Below are 20,805 nucleotides of genomic sequence, written 5' to 3'. Positions count from 1 at the left end.
CAGTATATTATGCATCTTCATTAATTAATGGTGCAAAACAGGAGCAAGTGATCAACAATTAAGACGTAAATTATTGCATAGATGAAGGTTCCATGGATATTCAGAAACAAAACCCAGACGAAACTTAACAAATGTGTTGACAATATATTATGCGCTGTTTCATACATACAACATACCTCTTTCTACTAATAGGTAGATAGAGCAGAGTCGAAGTCTCCTAGCAGAGTCTATGTTGTGAAAACACAGATGCCAGATGAACCTTTCACCAAGGATAACTACGCGCCCCTGAACATTAATGTAAGTGAGTGAGTGAGTGAGTTAATATTTAACGTCACATCGGCAATATTTCAGCCATATCGTGACGAGAACATTTGACATTAAAATAGAATACATATATTGATATTATAAAAACCTATCGACGAAGGACAGTAAAACAACTAGAATATCACAGATATACATGTAAAACTAGTAATTAAATCTAAAACTTTTTAACTTTAGGGGACAACACAATATAAAAATAGGCTATAGATCGCCAACAACTGAGGGTAGATCACCATACTAGGGACCATGAGGACTTATAAGTACTTTTGCTACCTGCATGGATCCTAGCTGGATTTATATCATCCCTTTAGCCGCTGGCGATTGAAGTCAATTTAGCCAAAATTAAAAGGACAGAAATGCAACATTTAAAACAGGTGGTAAATTTAAATTTCCTTTGAAAGTTTTCTGACTAACGTTCCCTCTCAGGAGGACAACAATTTTACGCTACTTCAACCCCCTTTGAGGGCACAGCCACTAACAATCTCAGGTATTAATTCAAACTTCCAATCATAAAATATTTATCTATTTACAAATCAGTTATCAATTCTTTTTAAAATGCAATAATTAAATGAGAACTGACATTGGTAAAAAGATCCTTCATAGTTCGTGCTTTGAAATAGTTATCCCTTGTGATGGAATATTCAATGCAGTCAAGCAGGACATGCTTGACCGTGATTCTTTCATCACAAGGGATACAAAACGGAGGATCCTCACCTTTAAGCAAATAAACAAGAGAGGGCTTTTTGTTGTACAAATCCTCATAAAGAGGATTAAAGGCACAGTTAAATGCAGGGTTAGACTCGTTATAATAAACTTTTGTGTTGTGTAAGAGATGGCTCATCGGCCTCGACGTAGAGGCTGTCAACAGGGGAAGTTCTAAAAGAGCCAAGACAAAGTCTTAGATCTTGGTGGTGGACAGAATCAAGTAGTTTTAGGCTGCTTTTGCAAGCTCCACTATAGACGATGGAGCCATAATCAAGTTTAGAACGGACCAGTGATCGATACAGATGGAGGAGGGTAGCTTGATCCCCTCCCCATTTAGAATTTGAAACGACTTTCAACAAGTCGAGTGCCTTCAGGCATTTAGTTTTAAGGGATTTAATAGCGGCAGAAACGTTAGATGGGAGTCATAAATTAGACCCAAGAACTTGGCCTCCTTGACAACTTTAATGGGAGTGCCCTTTAAAGATCGTTCTGGGTCTTTATGAGGTTTGTATTTACGGCAGAAATGTATACAATTAGTTTTTGATTTAGAAAATTTAAAGCCGTTTTCAAGACACTATTTATCTATATTGTTTAAACACAACTGTAGTTGCCGTTCAATAGTATGCATATTTTTCCCACGACAAGAAATATTAAAATCACCCACAAATAATGATCCATTAAAACCTTGAATAAACTGTTAATCTTGATACTAAATAAAGTCACTGACAAAATACTGCCTTGTGGGACACCCTGATCCTGATTGTAATGATCAGACAGGGTAGAACCCACGCGGACTTGAAATTGTCTGTTGGCTATAAATTGAGGCAAATGGCCTCGCAATCCGAAGCCATGTAAATCTCTTAAAATATATTTCCATATTTCCAGGTAGTGTCACATACTTTTCTAGATACAAAAAAAAATTAGACACAGCGTGCTGTTTATTAATTAGAGCGTTTTTAACAAATGATTCCAAACGCACTAAGTGATCGACAGTACTTGTTTTTGCGGAAACCACATTGTATATCCGTTATAAGGTTTTGCGTTTCCAAGTACCAAACAAGTCGATTATTTATCATGCGTTCCATGGTTTTGCAAACACAGCTAGTTAGTGAGATCGGTCGATAATTGGAAGGATCAGTATGATCACGTCCGGGTTTAGGAATGGGTACAATAACAGCATCGCGCCATGAAGAAGGAAAGTTTCCAGACGTCGAAATGTCATCAAAAATGTTGAAGAGGGTCTCTAAACATGATTCAGGCAAGTGCTTCAGGGGCTGATAATGTATGTTGTCAGCCCCTGTAGCAGTATCATGAGCTTGCTCAAGAGCAGTATGAAGCTCATGAATAGAAAATAATTCATTATAATCTTCCCCATTATCTGAATTGAAATTAATAGTTTTCTTTTCCTGTTGTGTTGTATACTTTTGGAATTGAGGCACATAATTCGACGACGAAGAATGTTTCTCCAAGTGTAATTGCAATGTCGGATTTACTAGTTAATAATTCGTCTCCGTCTTTGAGATGCTTAATGCTAGATTTAGAGCCCTTACCATTTATTTTCTGGATCATGTTCCATACCTTAGATATTGGTGTTCGTGAATTTATATTTGACACATACTTTCGCCAGGATTGACGTTTACTTTACTTGAAGTTACGCCGTGCTTTAGCATTTAAAATTTTGAATGTATTCAAATTATGGACCATAGGATGGCGACAGAAATAATGTTCAGCCTTCTTCCGTGCCTTCCGAGCCTGTTTGCACTCATTGTTGAACCATGGTTTTCGTATGTGTGGAATTGCAGAGGATTTGGGGATACACTCATCAGAAATCTTAATTAGTTCATCAGAGACATCATTTATAGGATCAGGACTTTCTATAAAAAGTTCAGGTTTAAGTCTGCTACAACACAGAGCTTGATATAAAGGCCAGTTAGCCTTTTTAAAGTTCCATCTTGAAGATGGAGTAATACCAGATGGGTTCACAGGTGTTAGAATTGTAGGGAAATGGTCACTTCCACAGAGGTCATCGTGAACTGACTATTCAAATTCATTCAGTGGGTTTGAATTCGTGATTGATAAATCAAGCGTCGTATAAGTTCCAGTGCCAGGATGTAAATAGGTGTTGGAACCGTCATTGTATATGCATAAATCATTATCTGAAAATACCTCTTCTAACAGTTTACCTTTAGCATTAGTACTTGTTCCAAAGTGGGTTGTTGACATGTAATTCCCGAAATAATACAGGGTTTTGGTAGTTGGTCATATAGGGTTTGAAGATCAGTGTTTTGAATGACTGAAAACGAAGGGATATACAAAGAGCATAATGTAAATGCAACGTGTAAAGTGAGTCGCACTGCAACTGCTTGAAGATTAGAAGTAAGTGTAATAGGGCTATGGATAACATTCTGTTTGACTAGGATTGAAGATCCTCCAGTGGCTCTGTCACCTGGAGGTGAGAAATAATGATAAGCATTGAAATGACGTAAGTCAAACGGAACTGTCTGCTTGAAATAAGTCTCTTGCAGACAAAATGCAGACGGCATACAATCCTGGACTAATAACTGTAACTCATTGTAATTATGCCGTAGTCCTCTGCAATTCCACTGAACGATGTTATTGGAATAAACTATCTTGCTTTTAGTAATGTGATGCACATTAGATTGCGATTGAGACCTTGTGGAAGACTGAGATGATATATCATGATCATGATCTGGCTCTGGTTGACTTTTGGACCTTCCAGGAAGTGACTCTGCCATTTGAGTCGATATTGCAGTTGAGATAATCTGCGGAGAAGCGGTTTTCACCCAAGTCAAATTTGTTTGGCAGCTTGAAGATGATTTTGTTACTTTAGGAGTTGCCTCAGATGGTGTCCTGGTTTTGAAAGCATACGTTTCTTTTAATTCAGATCTTTGGACAAGCTGTTTGGCTTCGGCGAAACTAATATTTTGAGTGAATTTGATCTTGTTAATCTCCATCTGTAGCTTCCAAATTGGGCAATTTTTAGAGAAAGAGGAATGGTCTCCAGAACAATTAGTGCATCAGAGACATCATTTATAGGATCAGGACTTTCTATAAAAGTTCAGGTTTAAGTCTGCTACAACACAGAGCTTGATATAAAGGCCAGTTAGCCTTTTTAAAGTTCCATCTTGAAGATGGAGTAATATCAGATGGGTTCACGGGTGTTAGAATTGTAGGGAAATGGTCACTTCCACAGAGGTCATCGTGAACTGACCATTCAAATTCATTCAGTAGGTTTGAATTCGTGATTGATAAATCAAACGTCGAATAAGTTCCAGTGCCAGGATGTAAATAGGTGTTGGAACCGTCATTGCATATGCATAAATCTGAAAAGAACTCTTCTAACAGTTTACCTTTAGCATTAGTACTTGTACCAAAGTGGGTTCTGGCCCTGTAATTCCCCAAAATAATACAGGGTTTTGGTAGTTGGTCATATAGAGTTTGAAGATCAGTGTTTTGAATGACTGAAGACGAAGGGATATACAAAGAGCATACTGTAAATGCAACGTGTAAAGTGAGTCGCACTGCAACTGCTTGAAGATTAGAAGTAAGTATAATAGGGCTATGGATAACATTCTGTTTGACTAGGATTGAAGATCCTCCAGTGGCTCTGTCACCTGGAGGTGAGAAATAATGATAAGCATTGAAATGACGTAGGTCAAACGGAACTGTCTGCTTGAAATAAGTCTCTTGCAGACAAAATGCAGACGGCATACAATCCTGGACTAATAACTGTAACTCATTGTAATTATGCCGTAGTCCTTTGCAATTCCACTGAACGATGTTATTGGAATAAACTATCTTGCTTTTAGTAATGTGATGTACATTAGATTGCAATTGAGACCTTGTGGAAGACTGAGACGATATATCATGATCATGATCTGGCTCTGGTTGACTTTTGGACCTTCCAGGAAGTGACTCTGCCATTTGAGTCGATATTGCAGTTGAGAAAATCTGCGGAGAAGCGGTTTTCACCCAAGTCAAATTTGTTTGGCAGCTTTAAGATGATTTTGTTACTTTAGGAGTTGCCTCAGATGGTGTCCTGGTTTTGAAAGCATACGTTTCTTTTAATTCAGATCTTTGGAAGAGCTGTTTGGCTTCGGCGAAACTAATATTTTGAGTGAATTTGATCTTGTTAATCTCCATCTGTAGCTTCCAAATTGGGCAATTTTTAGAGAAAGAGGAATGGTCTCCAGAACAATTGGTGCATTTCTTATGAGTACTTTCACAATCTTCTGTGTTGTGTGTGTCTTCTCATCACAGTGAGCATACACAACAGACAATGTACAAGTATTTACACCATGGTCATACTTTTGGCACTTGAAACATCTCAGTGGATTGGGAATGTACGTTTCCACTTTGATGTGAGAGTAACCAGCCTTTATCGAAGTAGGAGCAGTTGGTGTGGAGAATGAAAACAAATAGGTGTTTGTTTGTTGGATCTCATTGTTTTTACGGGTAGTGAAACGTTTCACATATAGCACACCTTGTTCCGTCATCTCAGAGGCAATAATTTCTAACAATTTCTAACATATCGGCAAAATGTCGGTCTCGGTGTCTTACTATACCCTTGCTGGTGTTAAGCGTTCGGTGGGCAGAGACTTATACGGGAATGCCGACAAATGATTTAGTTGACAGGAGGTCGGTTGCCTGTTGTCTCTTACTGCATTCAGCAAGCAGAGAACCTGTCCGCAAACGTTAAACGTTTTTAACATCTCCTGCAATGCCTTGTATGCCTTTTGATACGGCAAAAGGGTTCAGCTTTAAGGGAGTTTTGTCGACGGTCTCAGTCACTATAAAACGTGGCCAGTAATCAATAGAAGTGGACGGTCTTTGGTCGTTAACAACATGATAAGTGGACAAAGGTTCATCATCCGAGCATACGTACTTGGGTTGTCAATCCAGATTTGAAGAGGTCATCATACGACGATGTCGTATTGGCCACACTAGATATACTCATGAATACCTGTTAAAAGGTGAGGATCCTCCGTTTTGCATCCCTTGTGATGAAAGAATCACGGTCAAGCATGTCCTGCTTGACTGTATTGGATATTCCATGACAAGGGATAACTATTTCAAATCACGAACGATGAAGGATCTTTTTTTCATAATATCAGTTCTCATTTAGCTATAGCATTTTTAAAAGAATTAAATTTATTGAATGAATTGTAAATAGATAAATATTTTAAAATTGGTAGTTTAGTTGAGCAGCTGAGATGGTTAGTGGCTGTATCCTCACAGGGGGTTGAAGCATTGTAAAATTATTATCCTCCTGTGAGGGTACGTAAGTCCCAAAACATTCAAAGTAAATTTAAACATACCATTATTTTTAAGCGTAGAATATGTGTTATTTTAACTTATGGCTAAATTGTCTAAACTTGCTGACGGCTGAAGAGATGGTGTAAATCCAGCTAGGGTCCATGCAGGAAGCAAATGTACTGTAAGTCCCCATGGTCCCTAGTATGGTGATCTACCTTCAGTCGTTAGCAATCTACAGCCTGTTTTTATATTGTATTGTCATTTATAGTTCCAATATTTTAGATTTAATTGCTATTTTTATATGGATATCTGTGATACACTAGTAGTTTTACTGTTCTTCGTCAACAGGTTTTTTAATTTCTAACTTTATTCATCTTTAATATAATTATAAAATGTTCTCGTCGCGATATGGCTGAAATATTGCCGATGTGAATATAAATATTAACCCACTCACTCACTCATCATCCGAGCTCCCCATCCACCACGGAATATCACAAGGACAATGCTAAAAACAAGTGGGTCTCCGACTTGCAGCACCAAGGATACTCGGATGATATACTCCAGCAGAAGAATTATAAATAACTAATCCACCAAATTGGCCCATGAGCCACCGCCTTCTGGCATAGGACTCGAGGCAAATTAACAAAACAATAATTTATGTCATTGTCAAAAATTAATGGCCAAGACCACAGTACACATTTCAATTTCCAAATATGTGCATTAATGCACACCATGCACAGGGCTTGGCGTGACCAGCCGATTGATAGAACCGGACCAGTTCTACCACCCATCTAGGTGAAGTAAGGGGCGAAGTGGTGTGTTGGGCAAAAGGAACAGTGTTCCAAGCTCCCAGTGCCCTCAACCACCAGACTCCCTTCCTCCACCGACACAGGGGCGCAACCCACGGCAAACGGGTTGGTGGACCAAATATACCCCCGGGTCCACAACGGGGGTTTGAAGAGCGCTTAGCGTTACCCAGCACCCACCACGAGGAGGTGGCTCTTCACGGGTGCCAATTAATGTAAGTGCAAGTGCAGTTGCATTCAATAAAATATAAACTAGTGCTCAAAAGAAAGTATACAGTGGGCTGACCAAACTTGAAAAGAAAAGAAAAGTATATATAAATGAACATCTGTTTTATTTCAAAGTATTCAATTTCACAGCAAATATACACAATTTCGTTTCATACAAGGTCGAAAGTACCGTTTGACTGACCCTGAAAGACACATGGTATCATAGTCTGAACTTTTACACAAAACAAAAAAGGCCTGTTTTTTCACAAAATATCATCAAATGTTGAATTAATAGTGAGTGTGACCACCATTTGCTTCGATGCACGACAAAGGACATCGACGCAATTATGATGTAAGACGACGAATGACATTAGGCGTGATCCGTTGCCATTCCTGTAGGAGACATTGTTCAAGTTGTTGAGCGGTGATAGGTGGCACTGGTAGTCTTCTGATTTGTCGATCCAGGTAGTCCCATAAGTGTTCTATCGGATTTATATCGGGAGAACATGCTGGCCACTGCAAAATCTTCTGATTTGTCGATCCAGGTAGTCCCATAAGTGTTCTATCTGATTCATGTTGGGAGAACATGCTGGTCACGGCAAAACAACGAGGTTAGCGTTATGAAGAAAGTCGTTGTAATGTTATGGCCCCAGTGACATATGGAGACAACTCCTGAAGCCTTGAGTGACACAAGCCAACAGAAAGTAGCTAGTTATCTCCCTTGGATCCAGGAAGTATGTACTTACCTCCCTTAGTAATGGCCGATTAAATACCTGTGTTTAATGCCACTGTGTTTGTCATCCAAGAACATCAGCACGTACAGAACATAACATGGTGTCAGAATAGCGTGATAAGCAAGTTTCATGCCTGCAGCTCATTCTACAAGTGTCATTTCATTCTGAAGGCTGATTTCTAATCGGATGAGACTGTTTTTGTGAACAAAAGTGTGAACAAGCTCAAATCAGCATGGCTACCTCACAAGTAAACCCCTGCATTGACTGGAGCGCCAAAAATCTACCAGAAGAGTGGAAGAAGTTTAAACAGCATATGACATTAATGTTCAAAGGACCCTTGAAGAAAGTTAGTTAAGAAGAACAGTGTTCATATTTGCTGATATGGGTCGGTGCCAAAGGTAGGGACATTTACAACACATTTACCATGTCTGAAACTGAAGAAAAAAGCCTCCAAAGCCATTTGGACAAATTTGGACAATATGTAGCACCGGAAACAAGCATTATCTTCGCACGTTACAAGTTTCATACACGTTCGCAAAAAGAGGGAGAGTCAATTGAAGAGTTCGTAACACACCTACAACTCCTCGTTAAAGACTGTGCATATGACAAGCCTGAAGAAATGGGTACGCGATAGAATCATTTGCGGCATTATTTCAAAAACAATCTGCGAGAAATTACTCACACAAGACGACTCACTGACAATGCAGCAGGCCATCGAGATCACAAGATCTTACGAAATAACTCAGTCTCACCTGAAACTGATGTCTGCCTCGCACAGTGCTGAGAACGTTGATTCTATCAACAAACACAGAACAAGATCCTACCCATACCGAAATTGTGGGGGGCATCATGAGCACAACAAGAAGAAGTGCCCTGCCAAAGGAACACAGTGCCACAAGTGCAAAAAGTGGAACCATTTTTCCAAAGTCTGCCGCAGCAGTACACAGACGCAGAGACCAATAAACAACACAAGGGGCAAGAAGAAGATCCACACTATTGATTATGCTTCGGACTCTAATGAGTTCCCCAACCAAGCCTTTGCCGATATCAGTGTGGATGGAGACCCCACAATCAGCTTCAAGATCGACACAGGAGCACAAGTCAATGTCATTCCCAAGAAGGAATACGACAAGATGCCCGTCCAGCACCCACTCAAAGAAGCTGATCAGCGTCTCACCAACTACTCAGGACATGTTCTCAAAGTCCTTGGGCGTATTCAACTTCAGTGTCAGTACAAGGAACGGTCAGCAACCAAAGGTTTTTATGTTGTGGAAGCCAACTCACCTCCAGTAATAGGCCTTCCAACATCCTTGTCACTGCAACTCATCAAGCTTGTCCTTGCCCTGGAAGCCAAGCCGAAGGCAGAATCTCCTAACCCCATGACAAAAGAATCAGTGCTATCTGACTTCAAGGATGTCTTCACAGGTGTGGGAGAATTCGAAGGTGAATGCTCGATACATCTTAAGCCAGATGCTACCCCTTCCGTGCATCCACCAAGACGCGTCCCCAATCGCAATCAGAGACCGGCTGAAAGATGAGCTCGACAAGATGGAGAAGATGGGCATAATCTCCAAAGTTACCGAGCCTACAGACTGGGTCAACTCCCTGGTTGTCGTTGAGAAACATCACAGCTGGAAGCTCGAATATGTCTGGACCCCTTGATCTCAACAACGCAATCAGGCGATCACACCTATCACATGCCGACGCTTAATTTGAAGATGCTCCACCAAACTGACAGGATCCAAATACTTCAGTAAACTGGATGCAAGATATGGGTACTGGAATATCAAACTCTCTGAGAAATCATCATACTTGACAACGTTCAACTCAATATATGGCAGATACAGATTCATGCGTATGCCATTTGGACTTGTCTCAGCCCAGGATGAATTTCAGCGTAAGATAGATGAAACATTTGGAGACCTCACAGGAACAGTTGCAATAGTTGATGATATCCTGGTTCATGGAAGGATCAGGAATGAACATGATGCCAATCTATAAGCTGTACTAAGTCGTTGTCGACAAAAGAACGTCCACCTCAACCCTGACAAGTTATCCATCGGCGTCACTGAGGTCAGTTACTTTGGTCATCTCATCACAGCAGAGGGCACAAAACCAGACCCCACAAAAGTTGAAGCCATCAAGCAAATGTCACCTCCCAAAGATAAACAAGAGTTGGACACAATGCTTGGCATGATCACCTACCTCGCCAAGTTCGCACCTTCCCTTTCAGAAGTGACCAGCTCAATGAGGGAACTGTTGAAGCAGGACGTAGAGTTCCACTGGGACAAACGCCAAAACGACGCCCTTGAGAAGGTCAAGTTACTAATCACAAGTGAGCCCGTCCTCGCCTTCTTTGATCCGAAAAAGCCCATTACTCTACAAGTAGATGCCTCGAAGAATGGATTAGGTGCCACCTTGCTCCAAGACAAGAAGCCAGTGGCATATGCTTCAAAGGCTTTGACCCCCAGCGAGCAGAACTATGCTCAAATTGAGAAGGAACTTTATGCAATCCTGTTTGGTTGCAAGCGGTATCATCAGTGCATCTATGGCCACACCGTGACCGTTGAGACCGCTTGAAAGTATCATGAAGAAACCTTTGACGGCAGCACCTGCACGCCTCCAGCGTATGCTACTGCAATTACAGAAGTATGATCTACGTATCGTCCATGTTGCAGGAAAAGACATACCAGTTGCTGACACGCTCTCGCGCAAGTTTCTGACTACAAAAGATGATGGGATGTCAGAAGAAATGGAAGCGCAAGTTCATATGGTACTCGCAAATCTCCCTGTGAGTGACCACAAGATGTCACAACTACGAGACGCCATTAACAATGATGTTCAGATGCAACAACTGAGGACAACCATCCTCAATGGTTGGCCAGATTCCAGAAGCGAATGTCCAGAAAGCATCATCGAATACTGGAATCATCGGGACCAACTTACCGTCATGGATGGTCTCATATTCAAAGGGGAAAAGATCATCATTCCTAAAGGCCAGAGATCCGAGCTCCTCCAGAAGATCCACTCCAGTCACTTCGGAATGGAGAAGTGCAAAGAACGAGCCCGTGACATTCTATTCTGGCCCGGCATGAACACAGAGATTGAAGCTGCAGTTGCCAATTGTACAGTATGCTGTGAGAAACAGAGATCAAACAGCAAGGAACCACTACAGCCACATGAAATACTATGCCGTCCCTGGCAGAAAGTGTGTGCAGACCTGTTCACTTGGAACAACAAAGAGTACATCGTTCTGGCTGACTACTACAGTCGTTTCTTCAAAATAGACCAGCTCAGAAGCCTGTCTTCATCAGCAGTGATCCGCAAGTTATCCGTCAACTTTGCACGTCATCGGATGCCTGAAATCCTGATGAGTGACAACGGTCCACAGTTTGCATCAGCTGAATTTGCAGACTTCGCCAGCAGATGGGACTTCAAACATATTACATCAAGCCCCAGATATCCTCAGTCCAATGGACTAGCTGAAAAGTGTGTGCAAATATCGAAGAACATTCTGGACAAAACATACAAGGATGGCATTGATCCACTCCTTGCACTGCTAGAATATCGGACAACACCAGTTGACAACTTGGCTTCGCCCGCGCAACTTCTGATGAGCCGACGTCTGCGGTCAGTGCTTCCCACCACTGGCAAACAACTTCAGCACAAAGTTATCGAACCTGCCGATGTGTGTGCAAGACGCGAACAAGTTCAGTCCCATCAGAAACTGTTCTATGACCGAGCCGCCAGGAATCTGCCACCGCTTCAAATGAATGACAGTATCTATTTGCAGACCGCTGACAAAACCTGGAAGCCAGCCCAGATCACCAGAGTAGATCCAAATCGCTCATACCAAGTGCAGACAGCAGATGGTGCACAATATCAACGCAACAAGCGCCACCTAAGACACACACCAATGAGAAACCCCAGCAGCAATGCCGATGATACACCAACGGACTTAACATCAGTGCCACTCCAGAAGGCGACAGCATCAACATTGTCCAAACCAACACCGTCCAAACCAATGACTGTTACCAGATCTGGAAGAGTCGTTAGAGCTCCTCAAAAGTCCAACCTATAGACTGCAAAGTTACCCTAGTTGATAGTTCTTAGTTACTCAGTTAGTGTTGTTTAATTTACATGTTATCAGTTCGTGCTTTATCGTTACCAGAAAATATTAACAGACCAGTTGTAGTGATCTTGTTTCTGAACTGTGCCCAAGACATCTGGTCCGCCAGTGCCAAGTAACAATACGTGTGAACGCCCACGTGTATCAGTGTTGACATTATATACAAGATGTCTTCTCCTATAACATTCTGATAGTATAGCATCCATATCCTAGTTATGACACGAACATTTTGTTCAAAAAAAAGGGGATGTAATGTTATGGCCCCAGTGACATATGGGAGACAACTCCTGAAGCCTTGAGTGACACAAGCCAACAGAAAGTAGCTAGTTATCTCCCTTGGATCCAGGAAGTATGTACTTACCTCCCTTAGTAATGGCCGATTAAAAACCTGTGTTTAATGCCACTGTGTTTGTCATCCAAGAACATCAGCACGTACAGAACATAACAGTCGTTTGCCAGTCTTGCTTCATGATGCCTTCGTGATCGTGTTGGTGCTGGATAAATGGCAACACAACTGGTCGCAAAACTTCCGAGCATTTTCGGCGCTAAACGTTTACCTATTCGTATGTAAACCCGAGCCCGGTCGATATTACTGTACAGACAAACCCTATTCTCGTCTTTGAACATCACACGTCGTCAATCACGCATCTGCCAACGTCAAACTCGACTGATACGGTGTCCTCATGCCGTCGCTGTTACCAAAACGATTTCTCAGATGAATTATCCGGATGTGGCGATCATCACCGGGCATTGTCACTCGTGGTCGACCACTCCTAGGCATGTCTGACGTATTGCCTGTTTGTCTTAGTCGTTGCATCAGTGTGATGGTAGTTGCTCGGGTGCAGCCGAAGGTTCTGGCACTGACGTTGTGGTTAGCTCCTTGTTGGGCCATTCTGACAGCTCTCTCTTTCGATTTTCCACAAACATGGCATATTTTTTGTGTTTTTTACATACATTTTTAACTACTGTGTTGCTCACGTGTCGCGTCAGCTGTTTTATACCTCCAGTATGCTCGTGCATTTCATGTTACATCAGAAAAAGTCATTTTGGATTTTGTGCGACGTTTAGGATATTTGTTGACTTATTTCGCTGTTTGTTCTCGGAAAGGATGGGTCTTTACGTGTGTGACATGGCTGGGTATGGTTTTATCACTTCATTTTTATTTTTTGAATTTTATGTAACATTTTGCGGTGTATAGTTTCTTTTGAGCACTAGTTCATCTACCTTACGTATATTGACAGCCTGGTTTAAGATAACCCCTTGACCTGTCTTAAACTATCATTATTGCCTGTTCTTTTTACAGATAGTCATCAGATTGTGCTCACATCACGTCCACAGTAGAGATGGTTGCACGATAGACCAAACATCAACATATCTGAACTTACTTCATAACGGCACGGTAATCTACAACGAGAGGTATCTTGGAGATATAAACCATGTCTTCCTCGAGGTAAGGCGTACATATGAACATATTTATAGGGGAAGATCATACGTCATTCCGTGTATGGCAATTAAAACTTGATAATACGATAATACCCAGAGTCTATTGTTATTTCCCATACATATCTTAACATTTACAGTTTCCTTTGGATGACAGAGCACTTGAGCATGACTGGATCCCAGAATTTCTCAATGTAAATGGTCAGGATTCACATTTCCACTGCTCAAGGGAATTTTCACACAGTCAGCATTCTGGCCTTGGACGACACCGACGTTCGGCCAGTCGAGGTGGGATATGTTAACCTGAACTTCCTCATGATCTTTCATTACTTGGTTGGTTGATAGTTTTTAAGGGCACACTCAGCCTTATTCCAGCTATAAGGCGGCGGTCTGTACATAATAGAGTTTGGACCAGACAGTCCAGTCATCAACAGCATGATCATCGATCTACGCAATTGGGATACGATGCCATGTGTCAACCAAGTCAGCGAGCCACGCGTTAGTCGCCTGTTACAAGAATTTATTGACCATTTCAAGCCCGGATCTTCAGGGGTTATTTTAATAGCTAATATGTATCAAAGAATTATCTTTTTCACAAAATTGTTCTATTTGAACAAAGCCAAACACTGGATTTTGATAACTACTTTTCTCCCGTTTTGCGAGAGAAGTCTTTTGAAGCCCATTGCAAGTATAAACTCTGTGAAACCTAAATAACGCGAACCAGTAAATTCTAGATTTATGAAGATTTATATATAGTGAGGTAGTGTTGCCATATTACTTGGCAATGAATTTTTTTGTAAAGACTAAACAAGGCCATGTTTTTTTTAGATTTGAAGATTGTAATAGGCACAAGTGGAAAGGACTACGGAGGTACTGATGCCACCGTCTACATGACAATTTACGGCGACAAAGACCAATCTTACAAATTTCTCCTTCTGGAAGCTTTGAGAGAGGACAATCGGATACCAGTTACCGTAGCATCAATGAAATAGGAAGAATACAGTATATACGGTAAAATGTACTTGTTTTGTATCACGTAATGTATAAATGCGTAAAAACCTATCCACATTCATAAACATATTTGGCGTAGCACTGTCTATTGTAGAATTCCATTTTTAGACTTCCATCTATGACGAGATTCATCATCTCGAATGTAGATATATCGTATCCAGTCACTTTGTAAATACAAAACACCACAAAACGTAAATTTAATTCGTTCCAGCATTGACTTACTGTAGGTTTTTTCAACGTGCACTTCGGCGTTATCCAGAATGAATAGTTTTGATTAGCGTAAATAAGCGGTACATCAGGCGTTGAGCAATTCTCCTGTAAATATATTCTGCCTTTCCACACACAATTTTCAAACATCTCTGCAGGAGAATTTGAACCAAATGTTCGTAGAATTCTGTACTTAGCTCTATCCAGTTGAAATAGGTCATCTTAATTTGACAAAGTCAGAAAAGAAACTACGGATTTCTGAGTACATCAACGGGGTTCTCATAAACTCGAATGTTGCGTGGCGGTTTCACATTAATAATGACGTGAACTCATAAGGTATTTATTTGAGCAGTGAATCAACTTCAATATGTCTCACCCAAAAAATTCAAACCTTGAGCAATGCCGAGCATCAGCTCTTATCACACAAGATATGAGCAAGAGTAACATGACGTTTGCCGTCAAAAGAGCGTTTTCTGTTTCATCGCAAAACACAGGTCTGAAATCAAGATGACAAATGGCTGGGCTGCATATGTATTGCTCTGATGGAGCATGTCTATTTTTCCGCTATGTCCTTTTGATGGAACATAAGAAGTTTATGCATTTTCTTCAGTTTCATACCCAACGACAAATACAGCTGCAGGTTTCGATAGTGAATGATGAGTGAGTGATTTAATATTTAACGTCACATTTCAGCCATGTCGTGACTAGAACATATTTGACATTGAAATGTAATGTGTGTATAATATGAAAACCTGTCTTCAAAGGACAGTAAAACAACTAGAATATCACAATTACAATTAAAACTAGTGTGGAAAGTAAAAGCACTACATTGTGTTTGGACAATACAATATAAAAACTGGCTATAGATCGCCAACAACTGAAGGTAGATCACCATACTAGGAACCATGGGGACTTACAGTACTTTTTCTACCTGCATGGACCCTAATTTAACCTGCAGGACCTGCTGGATTTAATAATAATGTGTCCATTTATATAGCGCCAAACTCCACACCAGGTATGCTCATAGCGATAACAATCAATGAGGCATTATTGAAGTCCATAGAAATTTTTGTAGAGAAAGGTTTTGAGATGACACTAAAGTTTTCAAGGGTTGGAGACAGCTTAAGTTCATCAGGGAGGGAATTCCATTTGACCGATGCCATGTTCTGGTGAGACTGATTTATGTCATCCCTTTAGCCGCTGTCAAATTTAGCCAAAATTAAAATGACAAAAATACTACATTTAAAACAGCTGTTAAATTTTAATTTCCTTTGAATGTTTCGGGACTTACGTACCCACTCAGGAGGACAATAATTTTACGCTACTTCAACCCCTTTTGAGCGTACAGCCACTAACAATCTCAGTTACTAATCTAAATTACCAATAATAAAATATGTATCTAATAACAAAATCATTTAAAGAACCACTAAACTTTGTTTTTTGTTACTCTTTTAACCATTACATATGAAAGATTTTTGGTTAGTCTTATGCGGAACACCAAATTTATTCTTTAAAAACTTGTGGTTAATTAATACCGAGCGATTAAAAGTGGCCAAAAAGTCGCCTGCTTCCCTCTCGCCCGCCAACGAAACCACAGACAGGTTACGTAACTCTGTCGCCAGAGCACTGCAGTGACGTCATATGAGGAACGATTTTCAGTTAGTTGTATAGAAAAATGTGTAGCACGCTCATCATTTTGATGATTTCTCGACATCAACGACGACATGCCGAATCGTTGCTTTGTCGTCAATTGCTCCTAGGGGTCGGGCGATGGTGTCCCCATGCACAGATTTCCACAGGACCCCGCAGTTCGTGCTAAATGGGTTATGTTTGTGAGTGCGAAGCGAGCGTTGTGGAAGCCTGAAACGATATCTTACTTGTGTTCAGATCGCTTCACGGAAGTTAAAGAATCAAAACTACTTACTAGTTGTAGTAAAATATGCATATGATTGATGACCATAAAGATTTTCTATGACACAACTTGTAACATAACGATTTCTTCCTCGGAAGTGAGGTTGTGGTCGAAGTAACAATAATATTGTAAGTAGTATTATATTGACACCCACCTCGCTGCCACGAGAGAAATTGTTATGATATACGCTATGTCATGCAAAATCCTATTGGCCATCAATAAAATACATATTTTACTACCAGTAGAAAAGTAGTTTTGATTTTGTAACTCGGTGAAAACAAACCTAAATACCATTTATCCTCAGACTGGCGGATGTTCCCGAAAGGGCGCCGCCATTTTTAAAAATAAAAAAATCTGTTAGAATTAATGAGATTTTAGTTTGTTTTCATCAAGTTAGAAAATCAAGACTACTTTCTACTCGATGTTAAATATGTATTGGAATCATAACCAAACGGATGTTGCATGACACAACTTATAACATAACGATTTCTTCCACGGAAGCGAGGTGGGGGTCGAAGTCACAATACTGCGCGATAAATTTCTTGCTACATTCCCATGGTTAATGTCCACTCACCAGTATGTAGATACTAGTCAATGTGCGTCTTTATATTTGGTCTTATAATCCTAATTAGTTTATTATCACACTTGTATGCATTTTGAAACTAAATAAAAAGCAGACGATCTGCTGATACTTATAGTGAATTTATAACAGAACTGTAATATCTAGACATTTTATAGTTTGCCAATGTGAATCATAATTCGCACACACACTCTAGTGCATGTTGTCTGTCTCATTACACTTCACGGCGAAAACAATGATTCTGTTGAATGCTACGACAAATGAATAAAAACAAAATGCAAATATTAAAATTAAACCAGATTAAAGTTATAGGAACAATATCAGGTCATTACCTTGTTCGAGGAATGTATCCATCAATATCCACAAAACTGTTCCAAATGATGTGTCTTTTAACAGTTTAATATACGAAAAAGTGATAAATCTTTTCAGGTATTGGTGTATAGTCTCATTGGTCACCCAAGATAGCACACCTGGCAACTAATTGCATAATGTCCGCCTTTCTTTAAAAACAGTAATTTAGTTAGCCAATAATGGGCAATCAATCAATGTATTGCCGGTTAATCCTTTGAAAGAAGGACGTTGTTTTTACGCAGACACCGACACGACAGAGTGTATTCAGTATAGATTAGTAAATCTACATACACTACCTTTTGACAATTCCGCTGTGTAAGATAAAAGTAATTAATCAATCAGCGTGTTATCGATTAATCCTTTGATCGATGTTTATAATGTTGAATATTTACTCCAGACACAAGAAATGCCCAATGGGAACCTTTGTCGGGTAATCTAAGTGTCTTACCACTAATTATACCTGTTATAAATTCATTAACTGACCATCAAGTGAATGATGACAAATAACATGTTGAGGTTTATACCACTTAACACGGGTTACAACGAGGGAGTATTAATTGCTGTATTGCATGTGAAAACTTATGGGACGACACTGTTTTGAGAATACAAACAGATTTTTACATGACATGATTAAATATCGAGGTAAAACAACACAGAAATGGGATCAATTTGGATCAGTCATTATACAAATAGGGCCTAACGACACCAATCGATTTTGACAGAATCGTCTATGGAAACAAGTTGTAACTCGGAAACTAGGCAAAGCAGGAGACAAAATTAAATGACAGTAGATTGTGAGAACATATAGCTTTCATTTTCCACAACAATTGTCACGATTTCAGGTTTATACAAACCTGTAAACACGATAATTTAACCCCTAAAATGTAGATGAATTCTGCATCGGCTCTCAAAGCTATTCCTCATATGACGTCACAGAGGCGCGCCGCTCTGATTGGTTGAAATTTCGTTCGCGGGTGAGAATTGTGCACTGTTGTCAAAAAGGTCGATTTAAGTCAATTAAAGGTCGAAATGAGTAATTTTAATAACGGGGTTTCATTTATAACGATGCCAGTTAGTGATTTATGTATTTGTACCCCCTAGGGTTTATGTGACCTTTAACAAATGTAATTCTTTTCAAAATGCAATAATTAGATGAGAACTTATTTTATTGGCACCCATGAAGAGCCACCTCCTGGTGCTGGGTGCTGGGTGCTGAGCTCTTCGACCCCCCGTTGTGGACCCGGGGCATATTTGGTCCACCAACCCGTTTGCCGTGGGTTGCGCCCCTGTGTCGGTGGAGGAAGGGAGTCTGGTGGTTGAGGGCACTAGGAGCCTGGAACCGTGTTCCTTTTGCCAAACACACCACTTCGGCCCTGACTTCACCTAGACGGGTGGTAGAACTGGCTCGGTTTATCAATCGGCTGGTCACGCCAAGCCCTGTGTTACAACTGTATAATGTTGCACAAACTTTTGAGAATTATTAGATATATTTCTAAGTCTTGGCCATTTTTTCAACTCAGTCCTTCAACTACACAATTTCATGTATATTTTTGCCTAGAGTCGTATGCCCAGAAGGCGGTGGCTCATGGGCCAATCTGGTGGAATCATTAATCTTTTAAATTTTCTGCTGGAGTATATCATCCGGGTATCCTCGGTGCTGCAAGCTGGAGACCCGCTTGCTTTAAGCATTGTCCTTGTGATACTCCGTGGTGGGTGGGGAGCCCGGATGATGAAATCTAAACACTAACCATGGCTTATGAAACACCAACAAAGAAAACCAAACGTCCTCTTGAAACTGATCCTAATGATGATGACCTCAGACCATCCTAATCAATTGACTTTTGGCCATGTTTTTAGGTGATTGAAACTGTTGACAAGACACCGTTTAAGTTGAACCCTTTTGCAATATCTAAGGGTATTCAGGGTATCGCCGCAGAAGTTAAGAACATCAAAAAGTTACGTTCAGGTGCGATGCTAGTTGAGTGCGCTAAAAGACAGCAATCAGCCAACCTGATGAGCACCGAATCGTTCGTCGGCGTTCCCGTTACTGTCTCTGCTCACAAGACATTAAAAAAGCAAAGGTATCATCAGAGACCGTGATCGACTGTTTTCTGACATGTCAGAACTTGATATCGTGACTGAAATGAAAGACCAAGGTGTACTGTACTGTACGTCAAACGCTTTTCAACCCGTAAAAACAACGAAACTGTTCAGACCAACACCTATCTATTTTCCTTTTCATCTCCGACAGCTCCCAAATCACTGAAGGCAGGTTACTGCAACATCCAGGTTGACTTGTATATTCCAAATCCGCTCAGATGTTTTAAATGCCAGAAGTCTGGCCATGGTATAAATACTTGTACATTGTCCATTGTGTGTGCTGCACAACTGAAGATCGTACAGTACCTTTAACAAAAGCACCAACTGTTCTGGAGAACATTCATCTTTCTCCAAAGAGTGTCCGATTTGGAAACAACATATGCAGATCAACAAGATCAAATTTACCCAAAACATCAGTTTTTCTGACACCAAAAAACTTGTGAAGAGACCCGAACTTGCAGAAAGTTACGCATCAATAACCAAACACCAACTGATTCAACCCCTAAAATATCTACATTATCCACAAGCTGTCAAACAAACTTGACTTGGGTCAAAAGCGACAATCCACAGCGTTTATATCCTGATTTATCATCTCAAACCACGGAATCACTTCATCTTCAGATCACAAGTCATCCTCTCAATCACGTTCACAGTCTCAATCGTCATCTGATACTCAGCAAACTGCTAAAAGCAAAAATATAACGAAGCTTGATGCTTTAAAAAATCAAAGTGGCAGAACCCCAAAAGGGTCGGAAAATACAATTCAATTATACAACAAATATGGATCTCTGGAGGCCATGGACGTATCTGAAAACGTCCATATTATGGCACGTAGCTTGTCGCCCTCCAAAATAGTGCTGGGTAGATCCCCAATAAATCCCCCCAAAAGATAATGTCTTCTAATAATATTGTACAGTGGAACTGCAGAGGGCTAAGGAATAATTTCAATGATTTGCAGCTATTAGTCCAGGACTTCACACCATCAGCCATTTGTCTCCAGGAGACATATTTGAAACAGACGGATA

At 40.4% G+C, this 20,805-nt stretch overlaps 2 protein-coding genes across 2 annotated transcripts in view; both read left to right on the top strand.

The window, feature by feature from the left end:
* Positions 1 to 220: 220 nt before the first annotated feature.
* The window catches only part of LOC124279452, a 93,134-nt gene continuing 72,549 nt past the window's right edge, over positions 221 to 20,805 (top strand). The window contains exons 1-4 of the mRNA XM_046715283.1: positions 221 to 297; positions 13,483 to 13,629; positions 13,760 to 13,907; positions 14,448 to 14,630. The gene's annotated coding sequence lies outside the window, so the exon portion shown is untranslated. The remainder of the gene's footprint in view (positions 298 to 13,482; positions 13,630 to 13,759; positions 13,908 to 14,447; positions 14,631 to 20,805) is intronic.
* LOC124279321 (uncharacterized protein K02A2.6-like) lies at positions 10,638 to 12,131 on the top strand. The gene has a single exon (XM_046715133.1). It carries the CDS (start codon positions 10,638 to 10,640, stop codon positions 12,129 to 12,131), a length of 1,494 nt encoding a protein of 497 aa, XP_046571089.1.

The sequence above is a fragment of the Haliotis rubra genome, unplaced genomic scaffold (assembly GCF_003918875.1).
Source record: "Haliotis rubra isolate DU_JTF1 unplaced genomic scaffold, ASM391887v1 Scf25, whole genome shotgun sequence".
NCBI lineage: Eukaryota > Metazoa > Mollusca > Gastropoda > Lepetellida > Haliotidae > Haliotis > Haliotis rubra.
This window is presented reverse-complemented; position numbering and strand designations above follow the sequence as displayed.

Coding starts and splice junctions, on each gene's coding strand:
- LOC124279321 (XM_046715133.1), top strand. CDS start 10,638: ATGAAGAAACCTTTGACGGCAGCACCTGCACGCCTCCAGCGTATGCTA.